The sequence below is a fragment of the Hypomesus nipponensis genome, chromosome 21 (genome assembly GCF_054491055.1).
Source record: "Hypomesus nipponensis isolate SF chromosome 21, ASM5449105v1, whole genome shotgun sequence".
Taxonomy (NCBI): domain Eukaryota; kingdom Metazoa; phylum Chordata; class Actinopteri; order Osmeriformes; family Osmeridae; genus Hypomesus; species Hypomesus nipponensis.
The window spans coordinates 4,465,067-4,481,688 of record NC_140381.1 but is presented as its reverse complement, the minus strand read 5'-3'; the positions used below and the strand labels follow the sequence as shown (position 1 = coordinate 4,481,688).

The 16,622-nt window shown below is 39.8% G+C and overlaps 1 protein-coding gene and 2 long non-coding RNA genes across 3 annotated transcripts; all 3 read left to right on the top strand.

Moving 5' to 3' along the window:
* Window positions 1-346: 346 nt before the first annotated feature.
* On the top strand, window positions 347-6,534 carry LOC146237549 (uncharacterized). Its single transcript, XR_014740587.1, has 2 exons — window positions 347-595; window positions 5,572-6,534. It is a non-coding gene; the product is annotated as an uncharacterized LOC146237549 (long non-coding RNA).
* A 1,168-nt stretch (window positions 6,535-7,702) lies between these two features.
* Window positions 7,703-11,637, top strand: LOC146237548 (D(5)-like dopamine receptor). Its single transcript, XM_084685077.1, has one exon. The coding sequence runs from the start codon at window positions 10,421-10,423 to the stop codon at window positions 11,621-11,623; it is 1,203 nt and encodes a 400-aa protein (XP_084541203.1). The 5' UTR covers window positions 7,703-10,420; the 3' UTR covers window positions 11,624-11,637.
* A 727-nt stretch (window positions 11,638-12,364) lies between these two features.
* LOC146237547 (uncharacterized) lies at window positions 12,365-15,600 on the top strand. Its single transcript, XR_014740620.1, has 4 exons — window positions 12,365-13,309; window positions 13,706-13,805; window positions 14,019-14,220; window positions 14,663-15,600. It is a non-coding gene; the product is annotated as an uncharacterized LOC146237547 (long non-coding RNA).
* Window positions 15,601-16,622: the final 1,022 nt, after the last annotated feature.

The following is a 16,622-nucleotide window of genomic DNA, read 5'->3' as shown; positions in this document are numbered from 1 at the left end:
CATAAGAATAGCTTATATTTATGCAGTTAAGAAATGGAGATGAATTAACATTACGCATCTTTGTTGTTTACAACACCGTATACATACAAATATAATTTATACATACATGTAAATCTATTTGAGACCCTGCAACACATTTGAACATTTTGTTCACTTTCCAAAGCCTTTTAACTGAACATCATGTCCAGGACAGTATGTGAGTTGGAAGTCTACGAGCGCACACGTAATGAATAACGAAACGTCATTGTACGTCTTATAGTTACAGTCAGGGTCGGTTCTACACATGGGCCTAAAGCGGAACTAATGTGACTCAGCGTTCTACACGGATTAATTAGAACGACGCATCCAAACATTGCCTTGCCAGATGCGAGATGACAGCGGCAGCCACAAGTCAATAAAGAAGTTAAGAGAGGAGCTACTAATCATGTATTGTTGCAAGAGGCAAAGTTAGAGAGCCAGTTAAATCTCTCAAAGCCTCATGGACGTCCATAGTGCCGTCCCTGATTAGCAGGGACGTCCATCGAAAGGGGGAGCATAGATCACGTACGGCGATGCTGACAGAGTTTCTTATAGACACTCCTGACTAAATAAAAAGGTAACAAGTCTCATACTATATTATTTACTTTGTATCTTGGGGACGTACGTATTGTACAGGCTATACATTTGTATTTCATAGACGTGCTTCTAAGCATTCCTAATAGGGACAGAAAAGCCGTGTACGTTGCAACCAGTATTTGTTGAATTACAGTATTAGTTCAAGGACAAAGAAAATGAGAACAGGTGTTGTATCACCCAATGCATGACTCTCTGGATTGGCACCCCCTCGCGGGAGCGCGCGCGATTCAAAGAGTGAAAGATTTCGTCTTGATATTGCATCCAAAAGAAGGGGAGACAGAAGTCTCACATTATACCGTCTTTGTTGTTGAATTCAAGAGAAGGATGTCTGTTATCTGTGTAAATATCAGATGCTATTTTCTACACAAAATCCTTAAAATTCGTCATTCAAACGGTATACGCGAACCAACATTCTTGCTCCACGACATCGCATTCTGAGGAAATATACCCCAGTATGATCATGATTATTGCTACACAAAATGTATTTTGTGTTGCAGGTTCAAAGTATTTCACATGGCATAGCTCTTCATACTAATGTATAGGTTCAAAGGCATGCGATTTTAATGCAGTTAGCCTGTGCGTAGGCTGGGTTACTCAGACAGGTCGAAAACAACAGCCTTCTGATGCAGAATCAGCTGTCCTGAAAAGGGACCAAAGGTTCACATGCCTAGCCTACAAAAGACAAGTACTAAAAACAATGTATCAACCATGTATCAACATCAAAAGAACCATCAAATCCTTTTTTAAGATAGGAAATATTATTCTTATTGTTTAAATAAATGAAATAAATTAAAAAATATAACATAATAATCCCTCACCTACCATGGACTATTCTGTTTTCAGACCTGTCCACCCTATACATACACATGTATTGGTATTCAATTTATGCTATTAAATGTACGTAATGCTGGCGTAGAAGGATAGAAACGTATGCAAGGGGAGAGCATTTCATGGCAGGTTTCCCATTAGATGTAAGTGCAATGAACCCCCTGTTAACCCTGACCAGGACAGTGTGACATGCCTGAAACTTACTGTGGTTACTCATACTAGTGCCCTTAGTGTACAGTAAGAATCATTTGATGCTGGGATATACAGAACATTGCACTTACATCCCATGGAAAACCTGCCATGAAATGCTCTCCCCCCACATACGTTTCTATCCTTCTACGCCAGCATTACGTACATTTAATAGCATAAATTGAATACCAATACATGTGTATGTATAGGGTGGACAGGTCTGAAAACAGAATAGTCCATGGAAGATGAGGGATTATTATGTTTTATTTTTTCATTTATTTCATTGACTTAAACAATAAGAATAATATTTCCTATCTTAAAAAAGGATTTGATGGTTCTTTTGATGTTGATACATGGTTGATACATTGTTTTTAGTACTTGTCTTTTGTAGGCTAGGCATGTGAACCTTTGGTCCCTTTTCAGGACAGCTGATTCTGCATCAGAAGGCTGTTGTTTTCGACCTGTCTGAGTAACCCAGCCTACGCACAGGCTAACTGCATTAAAATCGCATGCCTTTGAACCTATACATTAGTATGAAGAGCTATGCCATGTGAAATACTTTGAACCTGCAACACAAAATACATTTTGTGTAGCAATAATCATGATCATACTGGGGTAGGCCTATATTTCCTCAGAATGCGATGTCGTGGAGCAAGAATGTTGGTTCGCGTATACCGTTTGAATGACGAATTTTAAGGATTTTGTGTTGAAAATAGCATCTGATATTTTACACAGATAACAGACATCCTTCTCTTGAATTCAACAACAAAGACGGTATAATGTGAGACTTCTGTCTCCCCTTCTTTTGGATGCAATATCAAGACGAAATCTTTCACTCTTTGAATCGCGCGCGCTCCCGCGAGGGGGTGCCAATCCAGGGAGTCATGCATCGGGTGATACAACACCTGTTTTAGAGCACAACATTGATTTATTCGAGTTACACATTTATCCATTTATTATCCACACAGTGAAATAAAGGTTTGTAAATATTTGTCAATACAATTTATTGAGCACCTGCTTTCACCGTAGGATTCAAGAACAATAGTAGTGACAAATCCTCCCTGCATTTCAGGGAGTCTTTGTTATCTAGGCGACTAATGGATAATTGCCCCATAGGCACTTATGTTCCATTAAGAACCCGCACGTGGTTCTTCAATGACCACTCCATGATTGAAGATCACTGGTTTGCAAAATAATACTACAAGCAGAGCATTCGCCATATTTTAAATAGCTTACTGTACTTCAAAGTAAATTAAATTAATTCTTAATTGGCTGGCGACAACCAGCACTAACGGTGCGTGTCCACTACAGCGGAGCGGTGCGGAGCGGAACCCTATACGAGCGTCAATGCCCAGTTTCATTGAAAATGAATTGGAATTCGCCGCCCGCTCAGCATGCTATAACCAACCACGAAGAGCCGTGTGAAATACTTTGAACCTGGTACACAAAATAATACATTTCCTTTGGTAGCCTAATCATAGCAGGGCTATATTTCCTAAAAATGCGAAGTCGTGGCGCAAAAATGTTGGTTCGCGTTTGTTTCTACTATTTGTTACATCTGTTACTCACACAGGCAACCGACATTCTTCTCTTGAATTTTATAACAAAGAAAGTATAATGTGAGACTTCTGTCTCCCCTCCGTTTGATCGCGATATCAAGACAAAAATCTTTCACTTTTTGATTCCGAGTGGTTCCAGAGAGCCGTGCATCGGATGGCACAACACACCGAAAGCTGTGACCCATCAGAAACTGTCCGCAGCTGCACATCGTCTGCCCCTGTGTGTACAATATAAGTTTAACTCCTTTAATAAGCAGTTACAGTGGGGTCACACATTCTGACAACGTATCCAATGTGCTGGTTCATTAAATATTTGGTTCTTTCTTTACTGAAGAATATGATCTTTTAAAGTTTTAAATGTTGGTCTATTGTAAGGTTTTAGGTAGGTTATTACAAATGTAACTCGTGCATACAGTCACAAAGAAATACATGTTTATAAACATTTCAGAGAAAATGTACCTTAATATATTGTATTTACTTTCAGATAAACATATGTTATTACCGCAAATAATCATGCAGTCAGAGTTTCTGATGGGTCACAGCTTTCGGTTCAACACCGGCACCAGATTTCACGAAGCTACCCGCTAAAACTGAAACCAGTCGGTTTGAAATCATACAATTATACATCCAAGAGACTTTGGACGAGATGCGAGTGAGGATCGGATGGTGGGATAGGTTTAGTGATGAGGAAACGGCCACCTTCTGAGCCGCACATCTAGTCTGACAGCTGCTCCACGCAGACTTCACAAACTCTATGCTGTGTAGAGAAGTAGTCATTTGCGTGGACGAACCCATTACTTTCAATGCAGACGCGCGTCATGCTCCCGCACTACCAGCAGAGGGCACCAACCGCACCACGTCATAGTATGTCCGTGTTGTGGTTGGGGGGGGCGGCGCTCCGATTTGTGCTCCCGGGGAGGAGGGGGGTTGCGGATGATAAATACTGCTTGAGTTGATACAAACACATACAAACACTGAAACGGCCAGCATTTGACTTTTGTTATCTGTGAGTTCTGTATCAAAGGTTCTGTAGCAGTGGTGAGTATTATTCACTTGCTTTTGTTGGTTACTGGATGTGTTTTAACAAGAGTTGATTAATTTCTCATCCTGATTATGATGATTTAACAAATATTGTGTGCAAAGATAATTGCTGTAATTCCTACTTTCTTAAAGGTTCTAATGTTCATTTGTTGTTAAAACTATTTTGGAGAGGTGTTTATTTAGTCTCTCAGTATAACACACAATAATTAAATTAAAGTAAATACTGTATTTTTATATTTTCTAAAATGGCTGTGTTTTTTTTCTAATGTGTTGTGACTGATATCCTTAGGATCACAAGTTAATGACTCTTTAGTTACAGAAATCATCACAGCAGTGAGCTCATCTAACCCTGTTTCAAAAGCAATTGAAAAAGGTGGCCCTCTCAGCCCTTCATATCAACGTAAACAATATTATGAGAAAAAAAATCGGTGTTGTGGAACCAGATACTTACATACTAAATCTAAAAAAGAAACACACATTTCAGTATATTCCACTGTTGAAATCCTTGCAGCAAATTTTTAAATAGTAAGGCCATTCTTGATAAGGTTATTGAAAATCATAGAGTACAGAAGGACATAGAACTTGACCCATCACTTGAATTCAGGTCCCCTGAAGATGAAGATGGTTTTCATTTGAAGGAAATCATTGCGTCTGTATGTGGATGATTATGAGACCAGATATTACTGCGTCTGTATGTGGATGATTATGAGACCAGATATCACTGCGTCTGTATGTGGATGATTATGAGACCAGATATCACTGCGTCTGTATGTGGATGATTATGAGACCAGATATCACTGCGTCTGTATGTGGATGATTATGAGACCAGATATCACTGCGTCTGTATGTGGATGATTATGAGACCAGATATCACTGCGTCTGTATGTGGATGATTATGAGACCTGCATTCCCCTCTGCACCTCTGTGAAAAAAAACAAGCTTTGTTGTGTTTATATGATTCTAGGTAACCTGCCACCAGGTTCATGTTGATTAATTTGTCATTTGTTTAACTACGCACTCTTGTATTTCCTCCCATTGGCACTTATTTGCTCATCTCAATGTATGCTCATGTTTTGGCTACCTGCAATGTTTTTGGGGCTATCTCGTTGTTTATGATCATTGACCGTTGCACTTTTTGTAAAGCTCTCTCGTGGAAGTCGCTTTGGATAAAAGTGTCTGCTAAATGAATACATGTAATGTAAATGTAAGCAATTGTTTTGTTTTGTACACACAAGTTTGGTTATGTGGAGGGTATCATCACATCTATTTTCTCTCCACACTTTGGCTGAACGATAAGCATTCTGTTTTTTTCTAATTGTCACTTTTCTTCTCTTCACAGACTGAGACGTAGAAAGATAAATGCCCCAGCATTTCTCAAAGTCATCCTAGGTGACAACAGCTGCCAAAGGATCACTTTCCAACATGGACTTCCTGGATCTGTTAATGAACTTGTTAGTGAGGTACAAAGACAGTGTGGACTTGACTTTAACGCTCTTCACCGGAGTCAGAGTCATCTAGCTCTCGGTCATCTTGGCTGAGCATCTTTCTTGTTTCTCAGTTTAGTTATGATTCAGAGTTGAAACTGGAGCAGGGCAATGCAGCTTACAATTAAAAGGGTACATTGCTTTTTCCAGATCCCAAACTGAAGTCGAACATTCTTGAGGGCCTAGTGACAATCAACTCTCTCAAGTCCAAACCAGAGGGCAAATGAAGCCCTGCTTTAGGCATTAAAACTTATAAACCTTATGCGTTGAACCTGAACTACCCTCATGAACTCAAGTACTTGAGTTATTGAGAAGAGGGAACCCAGTAGAAGGCACCCATGTCATATTTGCGCTAATCACCCTATATTAGTATTTTTATATTGTACATTATATTTTATTGTACATACAATAAAATATAATTAGTTTTAGTTAGTAGTATCTGTTAATTAGACTTTGCACCTTTTTGTTTAGTTACACATGTTTAAACTTACACCACCTATTTAAGATTTACTCCCATATGTTGAGTGTATGCACCTTCCTGCCAAAGTAAATTCCTTGTCTATGCAAACTTTCATGGCGATTAAAACCCTTTCTGATTCTGATTCTGAAACACACACATACATACATTACTTACATACATGCATAAACACATACATACATACTTATATACATACAGCATATTTTCAACACGGTTTTTCTTACGTAACTACCTCCTTAAAAGTGTACCGCAGTGTGTATCACCACACCATTACAGATTGTAGCCATTTACAGTGTGCAATGATCTGTTTTAATAAATTGGAATGAACATTTTGAATTAAGTTGTGTTGACTTAATTTTTCCACTGAGTTGTCAATGTGATGTGATTTACTGTACATATTAGATGACCCAGGTGGTACACAGAAAGTTATATTTTAGTAGCTATCATGGCCTCGGGAACTAGGGGTGCTGAGGGTGCTGCAGCACCAACCTGACAGCACAAAAATGTTAAATATATACGACTTGAAAATACACCACCGCTTTGTTTGTTTTACATAAAGCTCAAAAAACTATTTTGTGCTCAAATAAATGCCCAAAAAATTGGCGCACGTATTAAACCCTTGTGTTCTCTTCGGGTCATTCTGACCCATTAGTCATTGTGACCCACCGTCGTTTGCAACAACTTTACCACATACAAAAACAAAATTAAGCATTTTCTTTTAACTGTTGGGCTGTCTCAGACCCCCACATTGCGAAGGTTAAAATAAAATTATTTTTATTTGCTTTTGTATTGGGTAAAATTGGGTAAACACAACACAACGATGGTTCGTTATGAACCTTTTGGTCATGTGACCCGAAGGCAGCACAAGGGTTAAGGCCGATTTTGTATCAAGTATCAAACTCCCGAACTAGCATCACATCAAACACTGAATGTGCATTAGCAGGGCAGGCATGGGGGCATGAACGGGGGCCGGTTCTTTGGGCCGGTCTGGACCCCCCCCCCCCCCACAGCACCCCCATGTTTATCATGCACTGTCTTGAATTAATAAGTGAAGATATGTTGGTCTTTTGCCAGGTGCTTTTTATTTTAATTGTAGTAAATATGTAGGTAAAAGGTGGGAGGGTAAATTACAAATCAGTAAGTAATTTACATTTATTCATTAAGCAGACTTCCAAAAGAGAGCTTTACAAAAAGTGCATAGGTCAATTATCATAAACAACTATATAGACCCAATAACATTGCAGGGAGCCAAAATATGAGCATACATTGTGGATAGCAAATAATGCCAATTGGAAGATACACAAGAGCCTCAAAAGTGCAACATCGGATCCAACAAATCTTTCTTAGTAAGTACCGTTGTACTCCCGGAACAAGGGCGTCTTTAGCCTTGTCTCTGATGGAGGCGGGGAGATGATTCAACCATTGAGGAACCGGACTTGATAAAAGCTTGGGTTGCGGGCTGTTGCTCTTCAGATTGAGATTGAAGATCCCAGGTCATACAGCTGGAAAGGGACTGGATTTAGGCTGGTGCAATCCCGTTCACCGCTCGGAAGGTCAGTACCAGTGTTTTGAATCTGTTTTAATTTAACCATGTAAAGTATACTAAAGTCAATAGTGGATATACCATTGAATTTCTGCAGCAAAAGAAACAAAATGTATGCATTTACTAAACCCAACAAAGCAAAAATATAAAGAGGCTTCAAAAGAAACTGCATTGCAAACACAATCTATGATCCATATATTGTGAAATCTGACACAAATATAAAATAATGCAGTTTCAGTAATTCCATCTGATGTTTATATTTTTATGACATTTTTGCTATGATTGACTAAATGTTCCTGTGGAAAGAGAACGTGTGTTAGTGTTTTGGTAGACATGGTGTGTAATGTTAAGTGTATTTTGTGTTATGACAATTAGTGTTTGAGTTTAGTTTACAATGTGTGATTTTGAGCATGAAATTAACTGTTTTGCCAATTGTGTGTCGTAGGTGTGTTGGCTCATTAAGAGTTTCGGAAACTTGTTAAAAGTATTTGTCATAGCGATTGTAAAAAATTGTGAAGAAAAGCATTCATTTACAGTTTTTCACGATTTCTAAAACACATGTCTTGAAACAGTCAACCATTTTCTCAAAACTGTAAACACAAAATCAAATATTCCTACTCAATTTCCAAAACTTCTGACTCTTCTGGCAAAATCAAACACTCGCTCCTAAACCATGTAACCTGTGCTCAAAATCAAACAATGCTGTCAGATCATAAACACAACCAATCAATATATAAACACTATGGAGCAATCATTAGACACAACACAAAAAAATGGATCAACACAGCATCCAGGGCATGTAGTTACATGTAAAGAAGAATTTGTTTATATTTACACATTTATTGTACCAATAAAGAAAATGGATTTCGAAACACTGGATTTTTGTGTTTCAACACCCATTGACACTTTCCTGATGTATGACTATGTTTAGCCTGTGTTCTGCACCTCTGTTTTGCCAACCGTGTCTGGAGGAGGGGATCCCTCACTGAATTGCTCCTCCCAAGGTTTCTTCAAGTTTAGCTTTTCTCCTCTAGTTAGTTTTTCTCTTCAATTGGGTTGAAGAGAACTCCCACTCCCTGTTCCAGCTACTCCCCTCCAGCAGAAGGCTGCGGTCCATCAAGACCAAAACTTCACGCCACAAGAACAGTTTCTTCCCATTCGCTGTTGGCCACTTTAACAAGGCCAAAGACTGAAACTGACTTTAAATCACATTCTGCAAAATGACACCCTGCACATTGCAATTTGCACTATTGTATCGTTTGCACTATCTGTATTTTTTTGTATTTTTAGGTTAAATTGTAAATTATGGCTGCTTATATATATATTTTTTATTCCCCTTAGTATTAGCTAGACTTTGCTCCTTTTGTATAGTTAGTCCACATATTTAAGTTTCAATATTCCTGTATGTTTAATGTATGCACCTCCCTGCCAAAGTAAATTCCTTGTTTGTGCAAACACTCATGGCGAATAAAATCCCTTCTGATTCTGATTCTGATTGAGAAAAGGGCTGTATGGTGGAAGGCAGGGCCGGCGTTTGCTATAGGCGAACTAGGCAGCCGCCTAGGGCGCCATAAAGAGGGGGGTGCCAAATACCGAAGTGCGTCTATTACAGTTTTTCACAATTGCTAAAACAGTAAACCCCATTCTCTGAATCAAATGTTCAGTGAACTAAACCAATTTGTCAAATCAGACACTCTTTTGGGAAAACTCTAAACACATTCTCATTCACTGAACACATTTTGCACTGTGATGCACTTATGCTGCAAAATGGTAAACACACACGGCAAACAGTAAACACAACTACAACACAGGTGTCATCTGTAAAACACAATGACTCAAAATTGTTCACACTTGTTTCTAATGCTGGTTTGGGACAATGTCAGCTTTCACCGTGGTGTCCGTGTACGAGAATAGTTCGACATCAACCAGCATTTTTTACTGTAAATGTTTGCCTTCCACCACACAGCCCTTTTCTCAAACCAATTGAAGAGTTTTTCTCTGCGTGGCGGTGGAAGGTCTATGACCGAAACCCATATACCAGGGTAAATCTCCTACAGATAATTGAATTGTCCTGTGGTAACATAGCTGTGGAGTGTTTTCAAGGCTGGATCCAGCACACCAGAGGGTTTTTTCTTGGTTCTTTGTTGACAGTACTAAGTTGTGATGGTCACTGTAATATTTTCAAATCAAATTTACAGTATTTGTATAGCCCTTTTTATAAGCAATGTCACAGAGGGCTTCACATATGCCCATAGAAGTGCCCCTCAACCAACCTTAAGCATCAAGGAAGACAAGGAAAAACTCCCAGAAAAACTCACTTGAGGAGAACAAATGTAAGAAACCTTGGGATGAGCAATTCAGTGAGGGATCCCCTCCTCCAGAGACGGTTGGTGAAACCGTAGACGTTTCCCTCCTCGAACACACCTGATTCAAATAAATGGATCGTTGTCAGGCCCATTTATTTGAATCAGTTGTGTTGGAGCAGGGAAATATCTGTAATGTATAGAACATGAATATATAATTTTGTGTAAACATAACCTTACTGTAATATGTGCAACCGATGTCCATATTATGTCCATGTAAATCCAACAGACTTTTTCTTTCAGTGTACGTGCGCTTTGGATGACTCTCTGGAAACTGAACATTTTGAACCCTGCACAAAGAAAACTACAAAGTAATACCAATGGGGGAGTTCTACAGCCACCACCAAAGTCATCCCTCTGGCGATGAAAGTATGCCTAATAACACAGATGGCCTAACCAGCGTCCGTGTGCTTACCGGGTGTGTCCTCTTAATTTTGATTGTTTCCACGCTTTTGGGGAACACACTCGTGTGTGCTGCGGTCATCAAATTTCGACACCTTAGGTCTAAAGTGAGCAACTCATTTGTCGTCTCCCTTGCGGTGTCTGACCTGTTCGTGGCCGTCCTGGTTATGCCTTGGAAGGCGGTGTCGGAAGTGGCAGGCTACTGGCTCTTTGGTGACTTCTGTGACACCTGGATAGCTTTCGACATCATGTGCTCCACTGTCTCCATCTTCAACCTTTGTGTCATCAGTATGGACAGATACTTGGCAATCTCCAGTCCATTCAGATACATGCGTAAAATGACCCAAAGATTCGCTTTTGTGATCATTGGGGTGGCCTGGACGCTGTCTATTTTGATTTCATTAATTCCAGTTAAATTGAACTGGCACAAGGCAGAGACAGAAAACTCCATGCTGGACAACCAAGATAAGATAGAAGAGTGCAAAGCAAGACTGAACAAGACGTATGCTATATCCTCTTCACTAATACATTTTTACATCCCCCTGGTGATCATGGTGGGAGCGTACACACGCATTTGTAGAATTGCGCGGACCCAGATTCAACTGATATCCTCTCTGGACAAGGTCATGGAACACGGGCAGAACCTGCAATACACTAATGACGAAAACTCATTAAAAACGTCGTTCAAAAAAACAACCAAAGTTTTTAAAACACTTTCTATCCTAATGGGAGTGTTTGTGTTTTGTTGGTTGCCCTATTCTGTTCTTAACTGCATCGTACCTTTCTGTGATATTAACAAACTTGGGGACCCGCTGTGCGTTAGCAACACCACCTTTAACACTTTCGTCTGGTTCAGGTTAGCCAATTCGTCTTTGAACCCAGTCATTTACGCATTCAATGCTGATTTCAGGAAAGCTTATTTAACGATTCTGGGTTGTAATACACATTATTATATACCTACTGTCGAGGCTGTCGACTTCCCCATCGAGTTAGTTTCGTACCACCACAATACCACGCCCCAGGAAGACCCAACCGTCACCCCGGCTCAGCGCCCCATCATTGTCCATCACAATGAGGAGGATTTGGACATTCCATTCGACGAAGTCCAGAACCAAATGTAGGCCCCTTGCTAAGATTTAATTTAATATTGCATTTTCGTTTGTTTACTTTTGTTGTTGTAAACTAATACTGTTACATTACATATATTTTATATAATTAGGTCTGCCGACTGTTAATATTTGGATTTCAGTTTATGTAAGCTTATTGGTTGATCAGTTATTGACCCTTGAGCTGATGTAGGCAGTAGCGGCTTGGGCGCCTCCCCAAAAAATTAATGTATACTTAAACACAAAAATAATATAAAAAATAAAATAGGTACACTCATACCATGTGTAGTAATCGCCTCAACGTTTAATAAAAATTGGTTTTAATCAGTAATGAAAATACAAGATGTTTCATGCGGTTCCATGGGCCAGGGCTTGGTGACCGGCGCAGGGAAATGCACATCTCATGCCATTCGTAGCCAATTGTGGCGCTTAAGGGCGCTTTGCAGCCAGTGTGTCCCAGGCGTTCTCGGCTGTTCACACCAGACGCGCATTTCTCCGCGCAGGTCACCAAGCCTTTCAGCTACTCGGAGCTTTCCTTGACGCTGAAATGGTACATAAACATGTAAAGCAATAAAATTGTTGCTGGGGGGTCATGCAACTTAGACTGGTGTAACGGGTATGTAACGTACGAACTACAACACAAACGAGCGCCACTCCCTCTGTTCGCTGATTGGCCAGTAGAAAATTAACCGGAGACATCTGACTTACGTAGGCCTACCTCATGGCCAGACCCAGAGCCATAGAGCCTTTTTCTATGGCTCTGGCCAGACCTAGTACAGAAGCAAAATCAAAATTGAGCGGAAGTACGTAGGAGGACAGAGCCAGGCTACATACAACTCCCTGTGCTTTTCAACTTCGAGAATTAATTTGATGTCGTCCATCTCCTTGAATTTCTCGCTGATTTTAGAAATCGACTTAGGGGGTTCTCTCTCGGTAGGCTATATCTGCACGCGTGTGTGTTGTGTGCAACGCGGGACAACTTGTCTCTCAAACAAACAAACAACTACGGGCATGTTAGCTGAACAGATTAATCAGTTTATTTTCATTTGTATCAGGGTAATTACATGCCGTTCTCTGTTCGTATTGTGTAGAAAAAAAACAATTTATAACGAAAAACTAAGCTCATCTGCCGGGCATATGATGGGGCCAGTTTGAAGAGGGGTGCTACTCTAGGTGTTTAGAGGAAAATACAAGATGTGTACCCAAATGCCCACTACATCCACTACGCACATCAGCTCAACCTGATAATGCAACAGGCCACCACTCACATATCCAAGGTGAGAATTCTTTTTTCTAACATTGGTGGATTTGCCAGTTTTTTTCCCCCAAATCACCAAAGCGGACGTGTTTTCTGGATAAAGTGGTTGCCCATAGACAGCCAAGATCCAGCAACGTCAGATGGAACTTTCATAACCGTGCCAACAATGGCATGTCCTTGAGCACAGAGAGGATCTCATTCACTGTTTTGAGAGCATACAAGACTCAGGTGACTTTGACCCCAATACTGTCAGAGAAGCAGGAGCCCTGGCAATGTTACTGGAGGATCAGGATTTTAAGTTGTTTCTGGGGCCGTTGTTTCTGGGTGAAATGTGAAGACAAGTCTAGGGGCCCACAGCCCAGCCCAATAAATCGGGACACCAAAAACGAGAGGAGAGGAAGAGAAGAGAGCCCAGAATATCAGCGATGTTTTTTCGAAGAAAGGTGAGTGTTAAGATAGCTGCACAGGCGCCCAGTGGTTCACAAGAAATAGCATAGCTTGCCTCGTCCAACGTCACGATGTTGGAGTGACTAATGTTAGGAGGTTGCGCTAGCCAGCTTCTAACATTAATGCGTTAACCGAATGACACTAACGTTTAACGTCACGTGTGGTCAGCAGTGTAAAATAATCGCCTGACAAGGCTGACATTACAAATTATCCACTAAATATCACCCCAAAGATGTTGATGATGGTGAGTGAGTGAGGTAGACACAAAGTGAGGTAGATGCAAAAGATCAGGTAACTGTATACCTGTAATATGATCATTATTTGCTTTCTCTTTCATTATTAACTCTTTGTCTTTTGCCAATATTATAACAAATTATCTTTGTCCTTTGCAGAAACTCTCTCCATTCCATTAGTGAGCAAAGCAGTGGTTCTCGGCCAACAAAGAGGCGCCGAGTGCTCAATCCAGGAGACCGTGGAAGGATTGAAGCAGAGGTTATAGAAATCGGTCAAAATACAATTTTAAATTATTGTTGTGCTGCAGAGGTGTCCTGTCCACATATCATATTCTACAGAATTCAGATTATTTGTAATTTTTTTTGTATAAATCCTTACAAAAATCATAAGTGTTTGCAACAGTGACAACTAGTGGCCTACTCCAGGCTACAACATTACATTTACATATGTTTTTTTTAATTATCTCTATAGGTCTGTGACACCATCCTGAGACACACTAGGGAGCGTTTATCCTTCACAGACCACCTTGTTTATGCCACCTTGTTGCAGCGGGACAGGTTTGAGGAGTACAACGATAGCTTTTCCTGAAGATGCATTCAGCAGCACCATGAAAGCGTACCCGATGCTCAGTGGAAGCAAGCTGAAGAAAGAGCTCAGTCTCCTTTACAGCAAGGTAGAGTTCAAAGCAGGGGCGTAGCCACGGGGTAGGCCTGGGAAGGCACACGCGTGAATTCAGTCACCTTAACAACGGGAATCATACATTCTAGCATTCTATATAATAATATAGGTTATTTTCCGTTTGTTACTTGTTGACAGCTATCTACTATGGAGAATACAATACAATTACTTGCTTTACTCTACCTATCTATCTTTAGCTTTGGCGTTTGAGTAGGAGGGTGTTGAACAGCCAAGGCACTGGTAACTAAGGTAGAAGGTTACTAGGGAAGGTACACGCGTACCTACTCTCCTCGTCCTGATTGGTCAGCTATCAGAAAGGCACTTGAAGTCACCCAGCGCTTTTCTGAAAGGTTGAGAAAACGGAACTCAAAAAGGCGTCGGGCGCTGCATTTTTCTTTGAAGTTTTTAAAAAGGCGCCCTTTATCCTTTTCCCATAGGGTTGCATGTAAAAAAGTCTCTGAAGTGTGAACGCGGCCTGTTGTCATTACCACACCCATGGCCACGGCTGAAGCTGAGAGGTGCTTCTCAACCTTGAAAATAATAAAAACTGTTCTCAGAAACATCATGACCCAGGAGAGGATGAATGCACTGACCATGCTGTCCATGGAAAATAGACTTGTTACTGAGATGACTGACTTTAATCGGAGAGTCATTGAGAAATGTGTTTGCCAGAAGGAAAGGAGAGCGAAATTGATGTTCAAATAGTTGACATGCTTTTTGGTAGTGGGTGGGAGGATATGATTAAAAACAAAACTCAGTCAGAGTCACTATCTTCTTCTTCTTATCTTCTTATACAAATGTTTGTAACTTGAATTGTGTATTGTATTGTCTTGCTGTTCTTAAATACATAGTTGATTAATCAGAGAATCATTGAAGAATGTGCTGGCCAGAAGGAAAGGAGAGCAAAATTTATGTTCAAGTCATTGACATGCTTTTTGGTAGTATGTGGGTGGATATAGTTTTTTAAAAATCAGTCAGATTTAAAAAAAACTATCTTCTATCTTCTTCTTATTATTATCTTCTTAAACATTTGTTTGTAATTTGAATTTTGTATTGTATTGTGTCTTGCTCTTCTTAAATATTTTTGCTGCTTTCTGTTTATTATGGTCTGTTTATCATGGTCCTGGGGAAATAGGTGTAGTCCTATGGTCCTATAGGTTTAGCATACTCTATTATTTTGTTGTTGTTGTATATTTAGGAGGTTTATTATATTATATGTTTTCTTGTCATAGGTGTAAACCTGTTCTGAGTACTTATATGTCATGTTATTGCCTTGTTCTGAGTACTTATATGTCATGTTATTGCCTTGTTCTGAGTATTTGTGTCATGTTATGCCAGGTTGTTTAGCCTTTGCTTGTGCAGTGCCCAATCTGACCCTGTGTTGTTTTGTGCATTGGATAATAAAAGACTGAAACTTGAAGCACTGTTTCTTTTTGTTTCTGTTTCTTTTGTACCATGTTCCACTTTGTACCATATGTAGGCCTAATTGAAAATGACAATAAAATACACTTGACATGAATAGAAACAACGTTGTGTATTGCCAACAACTGAGTTTGAGCATTGCCTCTTCCATTGCCTCTTCCATTAAGGAATTGCCTCTTATGTTAAGGGCTTGGGCATTGCCTCCTCCATTGCCTCTTCCATTAAGGAATTGCCTCTTATGTTAAGGGCTTGGGCATTGCCTCCTCCATTGCCTCTTCCATTAAGGAATTGCCTCTTAAATTAAGGAGTTGCCTCTTAAATTAAGGAATTTCCTCTTACATTAAGAAATTGCAGTGCAAGGGAAGTCCACTCCATAAAGCTCCATGCCAGCCAGCCTGATATTACAGCATGTATTTGTCTCCGCACAAAAATAATGTCTGTAACCAACTAAATAGGCTACGGCGAGTGCATACGAACCTCACACAGTTAAAGCTTAAGTCAAATCAAACAAACAGATGTGGCCAGGGCTGGACTGGGACAAAAAAAAATCGTCCCTGGCATTTTTGGCGCAGGTGGTCCACACCCACCGTGATTGGTCAGACACATTCCCTGCAAACAGTCCTCTTGTCGAAATATGCGTGCATTCTATAATGTGAGTTGCTTAGTTCAAGAGGGGTCTCAAGACCTATCTGTTGATCTTACACTTAAATAATTAATTAATTCTTAGTTATGATTTGTATATTTATGGTATTAAAAAATATATATATATTATTAGTGATATTTGATATTGTATTGCCATTATTGTTATTATTACTATTTTGCTTAATATTGGCTCAGCAACTTTTAAAAACTGTTTACTGTTCATTTTAACTATTGTAAGATTCATATTTTGTCGCTTTTGGACAAAAGTGTCTGCTAAATACAATAACCACAACCGTTCCCAAAAGCTACAATAAAGCTGAGAGTAGTATATGC